This window comes from Schistocerca nitens, chromosome 1 (genome assembly GCF_023898315.1).
Source record: "Schistocerca nitens isolate TAMUIC-IGC-003100 chromosome 1, iqSchNite1.1, whole genome shotgun sequence".
NCBI lineage: Eukaryota > Metazoa > Arthropoda > Insecta > Orthoptera > Acrididae > Schistocerca > Schistocerca nitens.
In genome coordinates, this window is record NC_064614.1 from 486,831,564 (window position 1) to 486,854,343 (window position 22,780).

At 45.6% G+C, this 22,780-nt stretch overlaps 1 protein-coding gene across 3 annotated transcripts in view; it reads right to left on the reverse strand.

Moving 5' to 3' along the window:
- LOC126252443 (ubiquinone biosynthesis protein COQ4 homolog, mitochondrial) overlaps window positions 1-22,780 on the reverse strand; it is a 128,390-nt gene that overhangs the window by 52,930 nt on the left and 52,680 nt on the right. The window contains exons 1-3 of one of the 3 annotated variants that reach the window (XM_049953340.1): window positions 19,488-19,583; window positions 16,002-16,317; window positions 3,897-3,999 (exon numbers count right to left, since the gene is read on the reverse strand). In XM_049953340.1, coding sequence (XP_049809297.1) covers window positions 3,897-3,999; window positions 16,002-16,317; window positions 19,488-19,557 — 489 coding nt within the window. In that variant the 5' untranslated portion in view covers window positions 19,558-19,583. Of the gene's footprint in view, window positions 1-3,896; window positions 4,000-16,001; window positions 16,318-19,487; window positions 19,584-19,691; window positions 19,815-22,780 lie in introns of those variants that run through there. The other 2 variants (XM_049953355.1, XM_049953348.1) reach the window with 2 other exon arrangements.

The window sequence follows — 22,780 nt, forward strand, 5'->3', positions numbered from 1 at the left end:
AGTGGCTTTAAAATCACCACACAATCGCAGACTCCCGTTTGGTTTAGAAACCACAACGATTAGCGATGCCCATTCGCTGGAGGTAACAGGAAGAAGAATCCCTGAAGCTGTTAACCTGTCTATCTCAGCCTTGACAGGTGCACACAATGCCATCGGAATAGGGCGTGCCCGGAAAAACTTAGGGCGAGCTGTAGGTTTAAGAGTAATGTGGGCTTCAAAATCCTTGGCACGACCCAGACCAGCAGAGAACACGGACGAGAATTCAGAACACAATCCATCCAGCTGTTGATAGGGAATATCCTCAGATATGAGGTGCACATCATCATCAATGGAGAACCCGAACAACTGGAAAGCATCATAACCGAACAGGTTTTCCGTGCCCGCATGATCCACCACATAAAACGTGAGGGGCCTAACAACAGACTTGTAGGCAGTGGAAGCATCAAACTGGCCAACGATAGGAATTTTCTGCTTATTATAAGTTCGCAGATTTCGCGTAACGGGAGACAAGGGAGGGGAGCCCAACTCCAAATACGTGCGAGAATTAATGAGAGTTACTGCAGAGCCAGTGTCCACTTGCATGCGAATGTCTTTATCCAGAACACGAACAGTAACAAACAACTTATTTGTTTGAGAAAGCACACAGTTAACATCCATGTCCGATGCCTCGTCCTCGTCGACAGGAACTTTAGGGGACTGACACACAGAAGCAATGTGGCCTTTTTTCCTACATGAATTACACGGGGCCCAACATTTTGGACACGCAGCCCTGTCATGCTGTACGAAACAACGTGGACAAGAAGGAAGTGCGGAACGAACCTGCTTCTGTGGTTGCTGTTTTCGTTGCGAGCGTGGTGGCCCAACGCAACGTTGTTGACGCGAGTGAACCGCCGCCACATCGTCGTTCCCCTGTGAAACAGGCAAATTGTCCGCGTCGAAAGTGGTCTGTACAGCGCCTACATCACACCACGCGTCTATTTGCGCACCAGCAGCGTGAGACACTTCAAAAGATTGAGCGATGCTGAGAACTTCCGACAACGACGGGTTTGGCAGTTGTAAGGCACATTGCCGAACTTCTTTATCAGGAGCAAGCCGTAGAATAGCGTCCCGAACCAATGAATCAGCATAAGACTCATGATGAGTGTCCGTGACAAACTGACATTTCCTACTGAGACCGTGTAGTTCCGCCGCCCAAGCCCGGTAAGATTGAAGGGGCTGTTTACGACACCGGTAGAACGCCACGCGGGCGGCAACGACGTGGGTGTTTTTTCGGTAATAGTTAGACAATAATTCACACATTTCTTGGAAGGACAGAGAGGCAGGTTCCCGCAGAGGGGCTAACTGAGATAGCAGCTGATAGATCCGTGGGGAAATCCAAGATAGAAATAACGACTTACACATAGGAGCGTCGACAACGCCAAAAGCCAAGAAGTGTTGCTGCAAACGCTTCTCATAATCCTCCCAGTCTTCAGCGGCCTCGTCGTAAGGAGGGAACGGAGGCAGAGAAGAGGAAGACAGTCGATGAGTAAGCGACATCGACAACGCCTGAATAGCAGCCGTCAGCTGTGTTTGTTGTGCCTGAATAGCAGCCGTCAGCTGTGTTTGTTGTTCAATGAGCGCTTGCATAAGCTGTTCCATGTCTGCCCCGACACGAACACACAATTCCACAACGCAGGAAAAAAAATATCCGACATCGTCGCCAAATAGTGTTATAACCTTTAATCACTAATAAATTGCGTGGATTTACAAAAGTAGAAACAATAGCGGGTTACATGCTATTAACTCCGTATCTGTCATTCGACTGCCGTGCCGTGACATGCGGCCGGCGCAGTTCATAGCCAGGTGGCGCTCCCGCGCTCGGCCGAGCTGCAGAGCGCCTCTATCGCCGTGTTCGCGTACTGACATAGCGGCACTTTTAAATCTCGTGGCACTGTCACAACACAGAACTTGCCTACAAAATTGTACCATATACTTTTAATCTTACTATTTGCATTATTTATTGTCAGGATATGCTTACTAATGAACATTTTAATGACTTTTCTTACAATAAAAACCTATTTTTTGTGGTATGCAAGTAATGTCGTATCTTGACTTATTCTGGTTTTTATATAAATTTCAATCTTCCTCTTACAAGAGGTTCCGATTCATTTAATTATCCATGGATAACTTGATTTTTTAATGGACTTTCTGGATAACTTTTTAAGAAAGCTACTTGCAAATACTGCCACATATTCATTATGGAGTTAGACAATAATTCACACATTTCTTGGAAGGACAGAGAGGCAGGTTCCCGCAGAGGGGCTAACTGAGATAGCAGCTGATAGATCCGTGGGGAAATCCAAGATAGAAATAACGACTTACACATAGGAGCGTCGACAACGCCGAAAGCCAAGAAGTGTTGCCGCAAACGCTTCTCATAATCCTCCCAGTCTTCAGCGGCCTCGTCGTAAGGAGGGAACGGAGGCAGAGAAGAGGAAGACAGACGATGAGTAAGCGACGTCGACAACGCCTGAATAGCAGCCATCAGCTGTGTTTGTTGTGCCTGAATAGCAGCCGTCAGCTGTGTTTGTTGTTCAATGAGCATCTCTTTTTTATATATACCTCATCCTATACCATCTCATTTAACTTACTCTTAAAACAGTGTATCCTGTTCTCAATAATAAGCCTCATTGCTTTGCATGAACCTTGCTCCAGGCTGTAAGTTGCTATATTGTCTGTTTTCACTAATTGTGTAACATGTTCAGGTAGTCCATTAACACAGGATACCCATCAATTGTTTCAGCCTGAGCACTGCCTATAGATATGTCTTCAATCAGGGTCGTGCTATCTTGCTACATATGAGTCGGAAAATTAACTACTGAAACATCCAAATAATGCTTCCAGTTCATTTTTCGTTTCTGTATCTTTTAAGAACTCTACATAGAAATCTCCACAAACTACTAACTTTTATTCTTGTCTGACAGGTAGCTCAGTAATGCACCTAGATCTCTCATAAATATCTGAAAGTTTCCTAGAGGGGATATGTGGACTGTTACAATAATTCTACAGTAACAATTCACATGCACATACCTCTACATTCTGATCACTCTCCACCTCTGTAGCTCATTGTTCAGCATGGTTGACAGTCATGCAGGTAGCCTGGGTTTGATTCTTGGCCAGGTTGGAAATTTTATCCTCTCAGCGGCTGGATGGTGTTTTGTCCTCGTCATCATTTCACCATCATCTATCACTTAATGTAATTGTATCTTCATTGATTTCATCCCGATCAATCCACTAATTTAATTTCAGTGAGTCAAATTCAATTGACATAACTCCCTGTGGCAAGGTAGGCCATGGTTTTCTATCCTACCCATTCAGTGCTATTTCCACATGCCCCTTGGGAGACCCTCTGGCTATACTTTTCACAGATTATAGGTGGAAGCATAAGAGGTAATGAAAGTTTGAGTAAGTGCTGAGAAACTGATCAGGTAGCATAATGGTTGACATAAAGGTAGCAAATTTTTATTAGTCAAAACATATTTACTACATTGTATGTTCAGTCTAATTGGTTTTCACTACTACCATTTCAATGACTTTAGCTATATTAATCCATTCATTTCATTTCAGTGAATCCAATTAAGTTGGTTACATTCCTATGTAAGAGTAAGCCATAGTGCTCATGTTACTCCCACCTACCCCATGCAAGACACTCTGTTGCAGTGGTTTGAATTATGGGTGGAAACATTAGAATCAACAAAGTTCATGTCCGGACAAAAGCAAGCTCAAATAGCATATGGTTAAGGCACCTACTTGTGTAAAGTGGGAAATCCAGGTTCAGGTCCAAGTTTAGCAAGAATTTTCATACAGACTTATATATTACACACTCAGTGTTATCTTTTATAATACATTGTACTCACATTCTTGTCAAGGAAGTCAGTGTAGATTCTTCCCAGACTTCCTTCTGGTAGTTCCCTCAACTTTTGAAGATCAACAGTTCCAGAATTAATTCGAGGCTTTTCCCTGGAAATTTAAGACATTTCATTCACAAATTTTAATTTGCTTAAAATGTGAACTGGACTTGGCACAGAGTAACTTTGATTGATGGCTTCAGTGAAATAATATAACTAAACTAATTTTATTTTGTCTTTGATGTCATATCAAAATCAAAATCAATCAGGTGACAATGTGTCATATGTAGGCTTGGAAAATTATATTTACTGAGTAGTGTTTGGATGTACCACTCTTCATTCAATAAAAAGTGTCCTAGTGGTGAGATAATATTAGGGTGGTAGGTATGCCATATTGTAGTGGCATCATCTAATACCACTGTGGAAACCGAACAGCTGGTGCCACATTATTCTCGGCTGCTATTGTGCCACTACGTAGTGGACTCTGGTCAGCAGAAGCAGCCTCTGATGGGACCACACGATGGTGCGGCATATAAGCCAGCTGAGGGCTGGTCTCAGTCAGCTGTGATGCGATCTGGGGAGCGTATGGCGAATATGCTCCTGGTTCATCATAGTTGTTAATATCATGGATTCTACTGTCGTAGGCAGAACTTCGGGGCAGAGTTGGATTGAACTTTGCTTTGGAATATGTGCTGTTTCCAATGAACATAATGTTTATATATCTTATAAATAAACTGGGGCTATCCCCACAAGCTGATGTATATCTCATCTTTAAAAAGTGGTGTCAACACAGTATCTGTAACACGTGCATATCAAATCATGAACATTTTTTAAATTAGGTGAGAGAGTGGGTGCTTCAATCATGGAGGAATTCACCTAGTAACAAACATCACACAAGGATATCAGGAGCTAACAACAGATTGATTACAGGCAGTGCAGAGTTAGTGAGTACAATAGGAACATCTCTTGCACTTTACAGGCTTTCCACCATTCACTGAACAAGATGAAGAGAGGGACACTTACACACACAACTACAGTTATATTTCTTGGCTTGGCAAATTCCTATGTTGTTGTCAGGAAACCTGAACTGTATCAATTAATACAGAGCCAATAACAGATCCAACTTGAGTTGACTAGAATATTTTATTTATTATAAGACCATTTTTGATAAAAAATTTTAAGATCTTTTTTGATAAAAGGCATGTTATTGCACCCAGATTAGAATTTTGGCATCTGAAAAAGGCCCCCAATCAGTCTCATGCAGACTAGGCTGCCAACTTACATGGATTAAGTATGAACTGCACTTTTAAATGTTTGTGCAGGCAGAATTAGACTCTCTAATCAAGAACACTATAGTTCATTTTACCCCAAACCTGGAAATGAGGAAGCACATATTGAGGAAATCAATAATGTAAATAGTTCAAGCTTATAAGAGTGCCCACACAGCTCAGAGTTTGTTTATAATGGAAGAAGATGTTGGGGCAGTCAACTCTCTGGCATCGCCAGGCAGGATGTCATGTCACCTCTGGTGGGGCTCACACCTGCTCCATGGCTTAAATGACCCCCCAAAAAAAACCACACCTGTTGCAGTGGATGACAATTTTAGCAGCAGTACCTAAACTAGCCATAAACATTGTTTCCTTTGCTACGCGTACATACTGTGTCCCCATTATTGGGCAACATGCCACAGGTGCAGGAAAAAGGACTCTTGCAAGAAATATGTTATAACAGTTCCAACACAGATATGTCCCTAACTATGGAACTATACCAAGTGAGTGATAAATCTATGAAAGTGCATATTACTCAGAATGCCAGTAAATGTATACGGATGCCTTAATTGGCAAACACTGTGTGAGGTTACTCTTGGGTCCCTTGACTGTTTCCATGATTTTGGGTTTACAGTTTGTGAAACAGTGCACCACACTCCCCTGATAACATTATGCAAATCTAATGGTATCTTGAAAATTTGGGGTGATTCAAAGTAAAGGTCAATGCACAGGTGGAAGTGGAAACTTACCCCTACGACGCCCAAATGAACTTGCACTTGATTCAGTAAAATTGACCTCACACCAAGAGGCATATTTTGAAACTCTATTGTATGCAGCACTACAGGCTTATTTAGTGTTAAATATGCCATACCTTTATCATTATAATCAGTTACCCTTTGCAATCTCCTCAATCACTGCCATATTTAAGCATTTTAGGGATCACGTATTACAAAATATTCCCAACTGTACTGCATACCTTAATGACCGTTTGTCTCATGTGAAACTCAAAACAATCACTTCCACAACCTTGATCTTTCATTCCAGATGCTGGCAGAGAAAGGACTTACATGAAACCTGCACAAGTGTTCTTTCAAGCAACCACATATTGACATATACAGGGTTGTTGAAATCTTCGACAAATGGGCTTCCATAAATGCAAGACTCTGTCTCAGCCACCATCTGTAAAGAAATGATGTCAAATATCACACCTCACACCCTCTGTGGTTTTGTAGCAACTGAAGGTCAGGACCTAGCAGAAAGGCTTCATGGCTGCCCAAAACCACATGGACATGCTGCTCCTGCTGCTGGTGCATGTTATCACCTATGCTTCTCCTTCCCAGGTGGGCATTCCAGCACGGGCTGTGAGATCAGACGCCACCCAATGTGGATATGTGGGACAATCACCATCTGCCACAGGTCCCATTATGTTTACCATGGCTTCCATCCATAGATCTCAAAAGTGCTGCCAATATTTACTTTGCTTCCACAGTTCTGATCAGTGGTTGCTGGTTTCTCCACTGCTGGTGACCCCCCATTCCCAAGGCTACTTGTTCAACTTCCAAGGTGCCTGGTTCTGACTTAGCCTTCTGCAGTGATGCCTATGGATATTGGTTCCCTGTCTTTCTTGGTGGTGGATCCACTGGACTGCATGCCATCTATATTATTATACTCAGCTGTCACTACAGTGAGGGAAGGGGATGTATTGGTGCATCCTGCCATCACTATGGAAACTGAATAGCTGTCATAACATTACTGTTGATCACTGTGGTGCTATTCAGAGGGTGCTGGTGATCAGGAGTGACCTCTGGTGAGACCACACCAGAATCCAGCATATAAGCAAGCCCAGGACTGGTCGAAGTTATGATGCGATCTGTGGAGTGCATGGCGAGTATGCTACCAGTTCACCTTATGTGGTCTCTATTATATTGTCATGGGTGGAACTCTGAGATGGCACAGACTGGACTTTGCACTGAAATAAAGGCTTACATTTGCTTCACTGTTTCCAAAGAGCATGCTGTATACATCTCTTGCTGTAAGTAAAGTGGGGCAAGTCCCCACAACCTTGTATCTCTCCTTTACAAAACATACAGAATGTGGAAACTCTCTTTCCTCTTCTTTCCTCCCTACAGTACATAAATTATAATATAAAAAAGGAATTACGAATAGAAGATAATTTTGTAAATAATATAAAGTAACTTATAGAAACAGTGTTGAACACTGTAACAGTATATTTTCTACTCACTTACGAGTCAAATGTGTTTCTTATCGTATCAGTAGTGCACAATGTAATTTATGAAGAGCTTGTACACATCATTTCCACCTTAAGAACAATGGAAATTCCTGGATGGAATAATACATACACTTTGTATGTATTTGGGCATCTGCATGATTGTACGTGTGCATGTGTTTACTTTTGCTAGAGAAAGCTAGTGTAAATACTATTTTCTGTTGCCTGTTCCTATGCACCACACATCAGTCAGCTAAGGTGAGTAGTTGTCTTACATTTCTACCCTACTTTTATTTTCTTTCACCCAGGGAAATTAATACCTCTGTGGATGTCTCATGTTTGCAAAAAGTTCCAAGTAACACTGTGCTTGAGGTTCTTTAAATTGTTGATACTACCATAAGTGATCGGTTGGGTATTTTCACAGGTCAGAGTATGACAAGAACATATCTCCTTCAATAACACAATGTATAGTGAAGTCCAGATGACGTACAAAAAGGTGAAAGTACGAGACTAATTTACTTTCTCCTGGCATGGTCTTCAGTCCGAAGACCAGTTTGATGTAGCTCTCCATGCTAGTGTATCATGTGCAAGGCTCTGTATTTTTGTATAGCTTCTGTGACCTGAATCCATTTAAACCTGCTTACTGTAGTCAATTCTTGATCTTATTGTACAATTTTACTCCACATTTCCTTCCATTACCAACTTAACTATTCCTGGATACCTCAAAATGTGTACTATCAACTATTCTTTTAGTCAAGTTGAACTGTAGTGCTGTTTTTAACATGTTTCTGAAACTTCTGTTTTCTTCTTATCTGAAGTGCTTAACACACACATTTCAGTCCTGTACATGGCTACACTTCAAACAAACACCATTAGTAAAAATTTAAAACATTTAAATTTAGATTTGATGGCAACAAATTTCTCTTTTTCATACATGCTTCTTGTAGTAGCCACCAGAAAGATCGCGGGAGGCGCACATTGGCACGGCGCGTCACGGGCGGTAATTGCCGCAAGTAGAGTCCCGTCCACCAGAGGGCACGCGAGAATTCGGATGCGACCTCTGCCGGCGTAACAACAAGAACAACAACAACAACTCCAGCAGCACGGGCCGTGCCCAGTGAGTTAACATCGGGCATGCCTAGGACATAGTCCCGGTCTACGCTAAGTGAAGTGCGACGTAACGTGAACAGTGTTACTACACAATTGGCGACGAGTAGGGTTGTTCTTTCGCGTGTTGCGTCGTTGTTCCGGTTTCGCAGCTTCTCCACGGCATGGAGGATTTGGTGCGGGTTTTGGTGGCGCAGCAGACGGAGCTCATGGCCACCATGAAACAGGTGCTTCCGGCGTTGCTCTCCACGCTGTCTGCTCCGGCGCAGTTCCCCCCTCCCTTTCCCCCGTATGACGAGATGGTGGAGGATTGGGACGCATATGAACATCGCCTTCGGCAGCATTTCCAGGCGTTTCATGTTGCCGATGCAGAGGTATGTCGTGCTCTCTTCTTGTCTTGGATATCTCCCTCGCTGTATCAAGTTTTGCGGCAACTAGCGCTGTTGCAGGAACCCTTGTCCTTGTCTTTTGACGCATTGTGTTCATTGCTGTCTTCCTATTATCGCCGCCGCACGCATGTTGTGGCGGCTAGGGTCGAGTTCTATCAATGCAAGAAACAGCCCCATCAGTCTTACCGGGCGTGGGCCGCTACCCTGCACGGTCTTAGTCGCAGGTGTCATTTTGTCACGGAGCAGTCGCGAGAGTCGTATGCCCACGTTATGGTACGCGACGTCATTGTTCGTTCGGCCCCTGATAGGGAGGTCCGGCAACGGGCCCTGCAGTTAGAAGACCCTTCCCTCGAGGAAGTCCTGTCCATTGCTCGATCTTATGAAGTCTCTCACGCAGCAGGTCAACAGCTGGAAGCGTGGTGCGACGTCGCGGAGGTTCAGGGCGGCGCGCCGCGTCCACTGTGTCCGGGGTGGACGACGTGCGAGCGGTACAATCCGGCCGTTACGGTCGCTCCCGCACGGCGCGTAAACAGAATTCCGGCCGCCGGCCCCTGTTGCCGTCCTGTGCGTCGTGCTATATACATCATGATCGGTCAGAGTGCCCCCGGCGTTGGGCCGTTTGTCGCAAATGTAATAAAAAAGGTCACATTGCTAAAGTTTGCCGCTCAGCCTCGAAAGAATCGAAGGAAGCAAGTACAGAGAACATGGACGTTGACATTCAGGAAGTTTCATCGGGCCAGGCTCCCGACGCATCGGCACGCAAACTCTTTATCGAGGTGTCGGTTCGGTCGCGCCGGTTACAACTGCAAGTAGATACGGGCGCGGCAGTTTCGTTGTTGAATGCACAAACTTATTCTGACCTTGGATCGCCCCCGTTGGCGCCAGTTTACCGGCGTCTACGCGGTTATGGTAAACAGTTCATTCCCCTACTGGGTCAATTCACTACCGACATGTCTTACAAATCAGTCACTCGGCCTATTACTTTTATTGTTGTCAGTGATGTGAGCTCCGCTAACCTTTTTGGCCTGGATGCTTTTCAAGCTTTCGGTTTTTCTATTGCTGACACCATACAGTTGGTCTCTGAAGACGTTCCCTATCACTCATTGGAATCTTTGATCTCAGACTTTCCAGACATTTTTGAGGAGGGCCTGGGGCGTGTTTCCGATTTTGAAGCTCACTTAACGTTGAAGGCGTCGGCTCGCCCGCGTTTTCTACGCGCGAGACAGATCCCCTTGGCTCTCCGCCCTCAGGTAAAGGAAGAGCTAGACCGGCTGACAGCCCTAGGGGTCGTTCTTCCCGTTTCTTCCAGTGAGTGGGCTTCGCCCCTCGTTATTGTCAAGAAGCCCTCGGGAAACTTACGTCTTTGTGGCGATTTCAAGGCCACCATTAATTCCCAATTGGTGGTGGACACCTATCCTTTGCCTCGTGCTGATGAATTGTTCTCCGCCGTGGCGGGAGGCCAATATTTTTCGAAAATCGATCTGTCGGAGGCTTATCATCAGATACCACTAGATGAGGACTCCGAACGGCTGGCAGTCGTCAACACCCCGTTTGGCCTTTACCAATACCAGCGGTTGGCTTTTGGAATATCCAGTGCCCCGGCGATATTCCAGCGTTATCTTGAGCATGTAACGTTGACAATCCCTCATTGTATTAATTACCTGGATGACATAATTGTCACAGGCCGCAGCACGAAGGAACACTTGCACAACCTTCGCACCCTCTTTCTCAAATTCAGGTCTGTGGGCTTGCGTTGCACCCTGCATTAGTCAACCTTCTTCCAACCGTCCATTGAGTATGTGGGCTACACCATATCTCGGCATGGCATCCAGCCGCTAGGAAGTTTGGTCCAAGGTATCGTCAACCTTCCTCGGCCCACTTCGCTGAAAGAGTTACAAGCTTTTTTAGGCAAGATAGCCTATTACCACCGGTTCATTCCCAGGGCTTCCCCTATAGCCCACCCCCTGTACTGCCTTCTGCACAAGGGTGTTCCTTTTGATTGGTCGCCTGCATGCGAGCGAGCGTTCACCTCGCTGAAGGGCCTCCTCGCTTCAGGCCCTTGTTTGGCTACTTTTGATCCCCATAAGCCGTTGGTCCTGGCTACAGATGCTTCGCAGTATGGGGTGGGGGCGGTCCTGGCCCATCGCAACGCAGATGGTTCCGAGCAACCACTGGCGTTTGCGTCTAAAACGCTTAGTCCCGCGCAGGCCCATTACTCCCAGGTGGAAAAAGAGTCTTTGGCCATTGTCTACGCTGTTACCAAGTTTCACCCTTTCTTGTATGGCACGAAGTTTCAGTTAATCACTGACCATAAGCCGTTAATATCGTTATTTGGCCCCGCCTCTCAGATTCCGGATAGGGAGGCCCACAGACTACAGCGCTGGGCCTTGTTCCTCTCTAAGTATCATTATGACATTCATTTTCGCCCTACAGGACAGCATGCCAACGCCGACGCTCTTTCCCGTCTTCCGGTGGGCCCGGATCCTACGTTCGATCGAGAGGAGATTATGTGTTTTCATTTGGATGTGGCATCCCGCCAAGCATTTGATGGCTTCCCGATCACTAGTTCTCGAGTCGCCAGGGAAACGGCGGCTGACCCGGTTCTCCGGCAAGTAGTTCGCCTCATTCAGCAGGGGTGGTCCTCCCGCCCCGGGCCGGGCCTCGGACCCTCTTCGTAATTATTTTCTTCTACGAGACCGCCTCTCGGTCTTGGAAGGAGTTCTCCTTCTGGCTACCGATGATACAGCTCCTCGCGTGGTTGTTCCTGCAGGTTTACGAAGGGAGGTCCTCACGTTATTACATGCGGGGCACTGGGGTGTTTCCCGTACTAAAACCTTGGCTCGCAGACATGTGTACTGGCCCGGTATTGACAGAGAAATCGAGCACTTAGTGGCCGCCTGTTCCCAGTGTGCGAGCCAACAAGCATCTCCCAGGGCAGCGTTCTCTTCATGGCTGCCGGCAACCCAAGCATGGGAACGTGTTCACATCGATTTTGCGGGCCCGTTTCTCAATGGCTTTTGGCTCATTGTCATTGATGCTTATTCCCGATTCCCATATGTGGTTTGCTGCTCCTCAACCACTTCAGAAGTTGCAATCCAGAAACTAGCAAATATCTTTTCTGTGGAAGGTCTGCCAATCACCCTGGTCTCAGACAATGGACCGCAGTTTATTTCGCAGACCTTCCAGGATTTTTGTAGGCGCTTCGGTATACGGCACGTTTGCTCTCCCCCCTTCCATCCACAATCGAATGGGGAAGCTGAGCTCATGGTGTGCACATTTAAGACGCAGATGAAAAAGTATGTGCACGAATATCCTGCAGAGGAAGCCTTGACGTTTTTCTTGACGGCATACCGAACCACACCAATGGGCGAACGCAGCCCCGCAGAGCTCCTCCATGGGCGTCAACCTAGGACTCTGCTGCACCTCCTCCGGCCTGGTCCTCGCCAGTCTTCACAAAACGGAGTACCTGGCTTTCCACTGGGTATGTCGGTCTGGGCCCGTGGGTTTGGTCGCAATCCACGTTGGATACCGGGGGTGGTCCTGCGCCGAAATGGCCGCCAGCTCTATACCTTGCAGGTGGGGGATCGGGTGGTACGTCGTCACCAAAATCAGCTACGTCCACGTTCGGGCACCCACCCTCCGACCTCTCGGACACCGGCTTCCCCATTGCCGGCACCTGTATTGGTTTCACAGGGGACGTTACCTCCTCTCCCCGCTGTGACTCTGCCGCACTGCGATGGTTCTCAGCCTTGGCAGCCTCCAGTAGCTCCAGCGCCGGCATCGACATCATTCTAGATGCCCCAGCGAGAGCCGGCCCCCCTAGCAGGCCCGGTTTCTCAAGGGGCTAGTTCACCTGTGGTCGTCCCTTCCCCTTCGTCCCCGCCACTGGGTCTTGCCCCTCCCGAGGTGGAACAGGATCCGGAGTTCGACAGCTTGTCACCCGTTCTGTCCCGAGCTCCGGTTGTGGGATGACGGGGGCCTCTTCGTGTGGGTCACTTCCAGCCGTATTCGAAGGTTCCGGCTCGAGGGTTGGCAGATCCCCTCGACTCCGGCCATCCAATGGATGCGGAGGTCATCGCTCCTGCCCGACGCTCCACCTTACAACGCAGTGGATCACAGTGGCTTCACCCCCCGAAGGAGGAGGAGTGTAGTAGCCACCAGAAAGATCGCGGGAGGCGCACATTGGCACGGCGCGTCATGGGCGGTAGTTGCCGCAAGTAGAGTCCCGTCCACCAGAGGGCACGCGAGAATTCGGACGCGACCTCTGCCGGCGTAACAACAAGAACAACAACAACAACTCCGGCAGCACGGGCCGTGTCCAGTGAGTTAACATCGGGCATGCCTAGGACACAGTCCCGGTCTACGCTAAGTGAAGTGCGACGTAACGTGAACATTGTTACTACACTTCTCTTGCTATTGCCATTCTGTCTTATATCTACACAACTTTGGCCATTGCAAAACTACCACTTTTAGTATCACATTTCCAAATATAATTCCCTTGTTTTACTGTGGTTGTATTTATTTTGTTACATTTTTATTCAAAACAAATCCATTCTGTCCCTCTGATCTAGTACGACTCATTTTTCATTTTCTCCTGTATTTTATAGCGTCATCAGGATAACAGGAAATGCAGCCTTGCAAGATGAGTTAGGCAAGGTGTTTTCATTATACCAAACTATTATCAGCAGCCCTAGAGGAAGTTTTCAGATACTTAAAACTGAAGGAACAAAGAAGAAATAATGTGTTGCTTTGCTGATGACATTGTGCTGTTTGCTTCTAATGCAACTCAGTTTCAACAACTGGAACAAGTTTGGAATTAGTACTAAGATCAACTGCAATAATTCTAAAATAGTATATAATCAATACACTAAACAGTAATTACCTCATAAACTGATGATGATGAGTTATTATATTTAGGGCATTAGAAGACAATGACTGGAAAGGGAATAAAAGAAGTATACCGAAGAGAAAAAATGACCTAGATAGCTTTTGATAAACTAAATAGAGTTTTCAAAATGAAGACTCCAGTGAGTTTGAAATATAAAGTTAACAAACAGTCACTATTGACAGTTTTGGCTTACAATAATGACACATGGACTTTTAATGTGAAAACCATTCAAAGACTGAGAGTCTCTGTGTGTGTGTGTGTGTGTGTGTGTGTGTGTGTGTGTGTGTGTGTGTGTTCTACATCTCACAAAGGACTTTGTCTGATACCTTAGTAATATCCAGCAGTCTACTGTTAAATGTGCCTCTTTGTCTCTCAGTACCTCTTTACACAATGAGTAACAATATGCCATAATAACCTTAATACATACTGTTCTTATTCCATCCTGTATTTTCCATTGTTTAAAGGTTCACATAAGGTGAATGCACACATTTGGAAATAATCAGTGGATATTGACATAGAATTACAGTTCTTTTTACAATAAAAGAGGAACAGTTGTGGAGATACAGTAAAAGGTATTCCCTCTCATCCATAATCTGTGAAGACAGGTTACATCTAGTGCACTAAGGGAGTAAGGATGTGTAGAATAACGGAACCATAATAAGTGATTTAAATGGCTGAGCAGTGACATACATGTAGGCCCAACAGCACCCTCTTTTGTGTGACTGGATGCAATGCTCAGTTGGTGCAGACCCATCGTACAAAGTGGAGAAGTGTGACCAAGTGCCACTATGCCTCACTGATATCACAACATGGCATGTTAGCATGTGTGTTTGAATGGAGCAGAATGATTTGTCTCCAGGAGGCAAGCTTGTCATTCCATAACATTGCAGCTTGTACAGGGCATACTGCTTCATCAGTGAGACATCAAGATCATAGGATGGAATATTGGCATGTGAATGGGGCAAAATGATTGGTCTCTGAGTGGAAAGTCTGTCATTCTGTGACATGGCAGCTCATACAGGGCACACTGATTCGTCAGTGAGGGACATGTGGAATCAGTGGAGAGAAGAGGGCCATGCGCAGTACAGTGTAGTGAACAACACTCTTGACCACAATACGAGATGACTGCCATCTTGTTCACTTGGCCGTAACAGACAGAACAGCTTTGTCCACAGTGTTGGTATAATGTGTAGCTCTGCAGTCGGTATGGACATGTGTACGTCAACAGTTTGACACTATCTTATGGAAAGTGGACAGGTGACGTGCATGCCATTGTGTCAGCTGCCATTGACCAGAACCCACCAACAGCACAGACATTAATGGGCATTTGTACGTGAGCACTGGTTTGCTGAGTGGCAAAATGAAGTGTTTTCAGATGAGTTCCTCTTCAATTTGTCCTGTACTGTTGGCGACATACGCATTCAATGCCACCATAGTGAACGCAATTGGGAAAACTGTATTGTTGAGAGATATAACAGACAAATGTCATGTGTGATGGTTTGGAGTGCCATTGCCTATAGCACGTGATCTTGTCTCCTGTGTTTTGAGGATGATTTGAATAGCTACCACTACATCAGGAAAGTTTTACAGCCTTAGGTATTGCCCCTCTTGCAGGCCATTCAACATGCCATATTTGAGCAGGACAACATCCGGCTACATACGGCAAGAAATGTGCAAGCCTTCTTCAAAGAACAACAGGTAACATTGCTCCCCTGGGCCTGCCTGTTTGCCTGGAAAGTCACCCATCCAACACATCTGGGATACGGCTGGTTGGCAACTTGTTCTTTCAGGCCCTCCTGGAGGCACAGTTGATTATTCCCCAGCAGCATATTCAGGTACTCTTTGATTCCGTAACACAATATCTAGTAGGCCTGATTGCAGCATGTGGTTCTGAATTTCCACAGTCACAGTGCATGTGCAGTTCTGTAATGCTAATCATTTGTGTGGTGTCATGTCCCTAATCACTGGAATAAGTTTCATTGTGATAACATTTATCTGTCTTGGTATTTTACTTTTTCCAAACAGTAGTGTAAGTAACAAGTAAAATATTAACACCTTTTAAGAAATTTTCATATCCAATTATTTTCATTTTTGCTTCTTGTCTTTTGGTATGTTTTCTTAAGTCATCATTCTGACACATTTCTTTTTTCTGATTCTCCACTGTACTCTTTCTCTTCTCTCTAGATATAAAGAACACATGAAACTAATGATAAGACATTGTGTGTTATCACTTACATTAAGATTTGTTTTCCTTCACCACTCTGTAGCATCTTCTGTTGCATATACTTAATTGGTCCCTCCCCTCCTGTTTCACCCAAAGTAGCAATCATGTCACCCCTTGAAGGATCCATGAGGGCAACAGCAGATGAACCAAAGAACAGTGCTATTTTTTGAAAAGTTGAAGTGGGAATGTGTGAAGAGGCATAGTCAGCTTCAAAGTTCTGTTGATGGCTTATGTTTATTAGAGCATCTGCCTCAAGTCTTCCTGTACTTTGTTGAAATGCATTAAACGAATTATGCAGACATCTGTGGCTGATGGAAGAGTCTGATCCTGTTGGAAAAAGTCAAACACATTCATAAAGAAAAGAACAGGTGGAAGCAACATTAAACTCAAGTAAACTCCAAGACATTCAACTTAACAGCTGAAGTGATGAAGTAATAATACTTGGTAAATATCATTGTTTCTATTTGTAAATGAAAGCAATACAGAAAAATTCTACTTAATAGCTGGAAGCAGATTATCAAACACACACAAAGGTGTCAGAGTACTCAAATTTGGTACAAAGTTGTATGTAAGTGTTTGAGGGGAATGGGTGTTACAAGACAACAGGAAATTCACCCAGGATAGCACACCAATGGTGATGTAGTCAGATAAAATAAATAGGGAATCAGATGTCAAACCAATTAATCATCCTCTCTCTCTCTCTCTCTTTCTCTCTCGCATATTTTTGCCTGACCGCTTTGATATAATATCGGACTACTGACCTATATCACAGGTGACTTCCTTTGTAAAAATTCTAGAAAAAATAAATAGGGAATTAGATGTCAAACCAATTAATCATCCTCTCTCTCTCTCTTTCTCTCTCGCATATTTTTGCCTGACTGCTTTGATATAATATCGGACTACTGACCTATATCACAGGTGAATTCCTTTGTAAAAATTCTAGAAAAAAACTGTTTTATAACAGGCTCATAAATTTTATAAATAAATGTTCACCTCATGCCATCCAACAACATGGCTTGAAAAGTCTAAATTTACACAAACAGAAAGTTTTGAATTCTTAGACTATACCTTAAAATCTCTCAGTCAACATAAAATAGCTGCTGGTATTTTCCCAGACCTTTCAAAAGTCTTCGATGTGCTGGATTACAAAATTCGGCTCAAAAAATTAGTAAGACAGCTACAGTCAGAACACATCACTTCAGTGTCAGTTCAACACTCTGAATAAAACGAGTACCATTTCTTTTCTTTCCAGTGAATTACTAATAAAGCCTCTGGGCTCAATCATAGGACTGTTACTCCTCTTGATTCATGTGGATGACCTTGTAGAATACATGAGTCCCCCAAAAAGTGTCCTATTTGCTAGTGGTACAAGTATATTGCTCACTGGATCGTCCCCAGTAACCTTGCACTCAAAAGCAGAAGTTCCTACATGAAGACTTTCAGAATGGTTAATCAAAAACAACGTGTAGATTCTGACAACACTATATGTTACAATTTTCATTTATTTCCACCATGTAGCCAAATGTCTGTTCAAGCAAGGTTAAAAAATGACCCTCTAGAAAATGTAAGTGTGACAAAATTTTTGAGTCTGTAGGTTCAGCAGGATTCAAAACGAGACACACATGGAAATAACTTGTCAAAGAAACTCTCATCTGTGTGCTATGGTCTAAGAATATTGAATTCTATAACAACAAAAACAACAATACTGCTTGCATAATATGCACAGTTCTGTTCACTGAGAATTCAAAAAAGAGCTCTAAGAATAAACTGTAGCGTTAAAAAATGGAATACTGAGCTTGTTGTTCTTAATGGTTATGCTTATTCAGTTATGACTACCCCTTAAAAAGAGGCAAATTACTGTAAAACAAGAATGTACACAACTACTGTGCCAGACAGCTATCAAATATACACCAAACATATCCCAGATCATCATCCTATCAGAAGGGCGTAATTAACATTGGTGTTATTACATTACATTATAAGATACCACAAGAAATAAAAATTGCTACATATTCAATGTTTAAAATTAAACTAAAGGCATTTCTATTCTGTAAAAGAATTTATGACTTTGTAAAAATAAATTTTACTTAAACAATTACTGACAAACTTAGATTGTAAAGATAGGTGCCTAATTTTAATTTACCTAGTTATTTCAATCCATCCACAAACAGTTACTGAGAAATTTAGATTATAAAAATGTGGTACCTAATTACTTTTACTTCTGTTTTACTGAAACTAAAAGTTACTAATCCTTATTTTGACCTGTGGTGCCGATGAGGTTGACACTAGCATCGATCTGAGTATCATCTTTGAACTAAACTAAGTTTATCTTTGGGTGAAACTTCCACGTTAGTTCTGTGTAAGCCTTGCTTGTGTAAAGAGGTGAATAAATGAACTACTGTAAAATGGGAGTGTTGTTTGGTGTAACCGACCCGAATCTCTCCCTCACTGATGACCCCGAGTTGTAACGTCTTCCGTTTTCATCGTTTTACTGTGTCCGCGACCTCCGTGTCAGTTATTTTTGCGTGTATTACATCGACACAGCATTTGAACAATGACTTAACGCCTAACACTGGATTTTGTGATCAACATGCATCGTGTTGCGGGCGATGTACACCCGCCAGGACTGCAACATGATGCCTCTCACTCGACGATTACGCCTATTTCGCTGGACTACTGTAAAATGGGAGTGTTGTTTGGTGTAACCGACCCGAATCTCTCCCTCACTGATGACCCCGAGTTGTAACGTCTTCCGTTTTCATCGTTTTACTGTGTCCGCGACCTCCGTGTCAGTTATTTTTGCGTGTATTACATCGACACAGCATTTGAACAATGACTTAACGCCTAACACTGGATTTTGTGATCAACATGCATCGTGTTGCGGGCGATGTACACCCGCCAGGACTGCAACATGATGCCTCTCACTCGACGATTACGCCTATTTCGCTGGACGTTTTCGAGCCTTCAACAATAAGTGAGGTTAGAAGTGTGCATGCCTCCGGCTATCAAACGTCAATCTGGACACACCCGCAACGTGTTGAGTTTCCGAAACCGCAACCGACACATTACGGTGTCTCACCCGCGTCGGCCTTCCGCAACGCGACGGATCGCACTCAACCACAACATGTCACCTTCACGCTGCCACCCGAACAGCCGTCGTTGCCACATCCCCTGGAGGCACACTCTCCTGGAGTACTACAGCAACAACAGCTTGATTCTGGCAGTGCTCCGACGAACTCAACTCAACCTGTTCTTCCAAACATTCTAAATTGTGGACGAAGTGTTCAACCATTACAAACTCGATGAGTCAACCAGGTTTCTGTGCCTCATCACCCACCTGCATGACCAGGAGGACTTGATTGCAGACCTGGTCGACTCCTGAGACTCATCTACCCGATACACTCTAGCCAAAGAGACAGTTCTACGTCAGCTTGCATGCTCAACTGAGGCAGCAATACGGCAAGTGGTCCACGTCGAGCAACTAGACAACGACAAACCTTCCCAGCTCTTGAGACAGCTATGTGCCCTTCTCAGTGCTGATCTATTCTCTGACACTCTCCTCGCCATCTGGTCAGATGAACTATCTCCTCACATCCGCTTTGCTCTGGCTCCAAGGCCTCCTGAACCTGTCAAGCAAAGAATGACGATTGCTGACAAGCTACACGATGCATCACTGCTCCATTTCGCCAGCCACTGCTTACCTGACAAGTCTCAGGTTCAGGCTCATCGCCCTGCAGCCGGACGCGGCTGGGACCGTACTGTGCTGACTGTTCCGCTTGCCCCGGGAAGCAGTAAACAAGCAACTGGGACGTCACCAGTTCTTCCCGCGGTCACGCCCCCTCCTGCAACAAAACATGCTGTGGCCACCGAACCTCGGCCACTGCCACTGGCAACGAACTTTCCGCAGGAAATGCAACCACACTACCCTTACTGTTACTTCCACACACGGTTTGTTGAGGCGGCACGAAACTGCAGACAACCCTGCTACTTCCCAAATGCCAATCGCAGGTGGGTTAGGGTGCTGCCTCCTGTGCACAACATGACAGGCATCCCCCCAGTCCTCCATTCTGTCCGGGAACGAATGGATAATTGTGGACAACTTTACATTAAAGACATTTCGTTAGGATACCTTTTCTAGTGGACACAGGTGCCCATGTCCTTAGCATCATCGAACATCCGCCCTTATCATATTTCACTGCAAGCCGTGAATTCAACTAAACTACAATGCTCGTGTTCAACCTCACACGTCGTCTCACTCTCCACAAACTGCAAACTCGAGTGGACTTTTTAGTGTGCGAAATTGACGAACCTATACTAGGCATTGACTTCTTGTGACACCACAAACTTTCACCGGACCTAGTGCGAAACACTGTGTTTCACCATCCGTCCAAGACTCACTTCCCCTGTGCTCTGTCGAGCAACCTACACCGTGACACATCGGTCCACCGGGCTCATCTCATCTGTACATGCTTGTCTCTGTCGATGACGTTACAGGAAACCACGCATAAGTGCCTTGTCAAGCTTGAACACGTCACTTGCCTATGCAAGGAAAACTTCGAGCTCTCCCTCTGGCTCCATGGAACACAGCTCCAGCTCTCCAATGCAACAAAGGAATTACAGACACTACAGCAAGGACAAAGCAAGGTCAGTAAGTGCGCCGAATCTGCTTGCAATCCCAGCAATTGAGCTTCCGTGTGTTTACCTCCCGCTACCCCTCGCAGCTGTACTATCAAGACTGCCGTAACGTGTACTGACAGTTCCGCAGGGCCACACCCTCCTAACACGGCAGCGTTTGACACTCGGGCGGGCACAAGTGTGCATGCGCGACAAGTGTCACGTGTTCCCGAACTGACAGCTCCTACCCCGCCCCTCGTGGACAGTACCTCAAAAAATGAACTTTGGCTCCTGCACGCCGCCGTGTGACCGCCACTGACAACACAAACAGTGCACTCGTGCCAAGCGTTTCGCCCGCAACCGTGCTGCCACAGGCCGCACCCTCGGGCAATGGACTCACTAACGCTTCATGAGCTCTACTGAGCTCACCCGACCACAGTGCCACTGCTTCGGGCAGGCGGCCATCTCGTCACGTTGACTCCTGGGACACTTCGCTGCCTCGGCTCCCGTCGGATCCGCCGAGTGGCTCCGAACACCACGACCACGCCTCGCCTGCCCCGCCCGCCACACATTGTAAACAAACTGCCTCCCGTGCCATTGGCAACATTTCCATCATCACCAACGGCATGCTTCACAAGCTTCGCCTCACGCAAGGCCCCCCGATCTCCAGTAAACCACGTTGACTTTGTCCCCAGTGCCTCTCCGACCTTAAAAAACAGATTTCTGAACTACTAAGCTCCGGTGTCATTGAACCCTCTGCCAGTAGCTGGTCTACGCCAATACACATGACACCCAAGAAAGACGGGTCGTGGCGCATGTGCGGAGACTACCGTCGACTAAATTATGGACACCTACCCCATACCCAACATTGCCGACTTTACCAGTTCCCTCACAGGTGTGCGACCACATTCTCTGTCATTGATTGCAAACGGGCCTTCCACCAGATACCCATGGCACCTGAAGACATCGAGAAGACAGCAATCACCAACCCGATCGGGTTATTTCAGTTTGGATTCATGGCCTTTGGTCTGAAAAACGCAACCCAGACCTGGCAATGCTTCATCAATGAAGTGCTATTCGAACTACAATTCTGCTTTGCATATCTTGATGACATTCTTGTGTTCAGCTCCTCAAGGACAACATTCGACATGTGCAAACTGTTATGAACACTCTCGCGGCAGCAGGCATCGAGACCAACCAGGACAAATTGCAGCTGCATCAACCTGCTGTCACTTTTCTTAGTTTTCGGGTCTCTGCCGACGGCATCTCACCGCCCCCTGAGAAAGTACAAACAATACTAAACCTATCCAGACCTTTGTCATTCAAAGAGCTTCGGAACTTTCTGGGGACGGTTAATTATTATCACCGACATCTACCTTGGGCTGCGGAGATTCAGGCTCCACTGACAGATGCCTTGGCAGGCACCAAGACTTCTGTATCTCGGCCCGTTCCATGGACCCCTGCTATGGCTGCCTCTTTCACTGCCCTCAAAAATCTTCTTGCCAAGGCCTGCACCATCGCGCATCCTCATCCCAATGCGCAGCTTTTCATCATGACAGACGAGTGATACTGCCATCGGCACTGTCCTTAGCCAGACAGTCGACGGCCAAACTTCGCCTCTGCAGTTCTTCTCGCGCAAGCTCACCGATACACAACGGAAATATTCCGCGTTTGACAGGGAGTTGCTCGCGGTCTACGAAGCGATCAAGCATTTTAAGACTGATGTTGAGGGACGCCCTTTATATTATTTTAACAGACCACAAAGCCCTGGCTGCGACCATTACAAACCCGCCAGCTGACCCGCCTCCTCGCTGCTTCAGATACATGGACTTCATATCTCAGTTCACTACCGATGTCAGACACAAACACATAAAGGGTGCTGACAATATAGTTGCTGATTTCCTTTCACGAGTCGATGCCGTTCATTCACTGTTAGATCTCTCTGAACTGCCTAACCTCCAACCCACCGACGAGGACACACAAAACCTGATTTCAGACTCTACCTCTTCACTACACTTCGTCCGCACCACCTTCCCTGGCATTTCTGGTGAGATCTGGTGCGACGACAGTACGGGCACGTTATGCCCCCTCATCCCAACCATGCTCCATCGAGCTGTCTTCAATGTAATGCATAATTTAGCCCACCCTGGTGTTCGTGCGTACGGAGCGCTTTGTG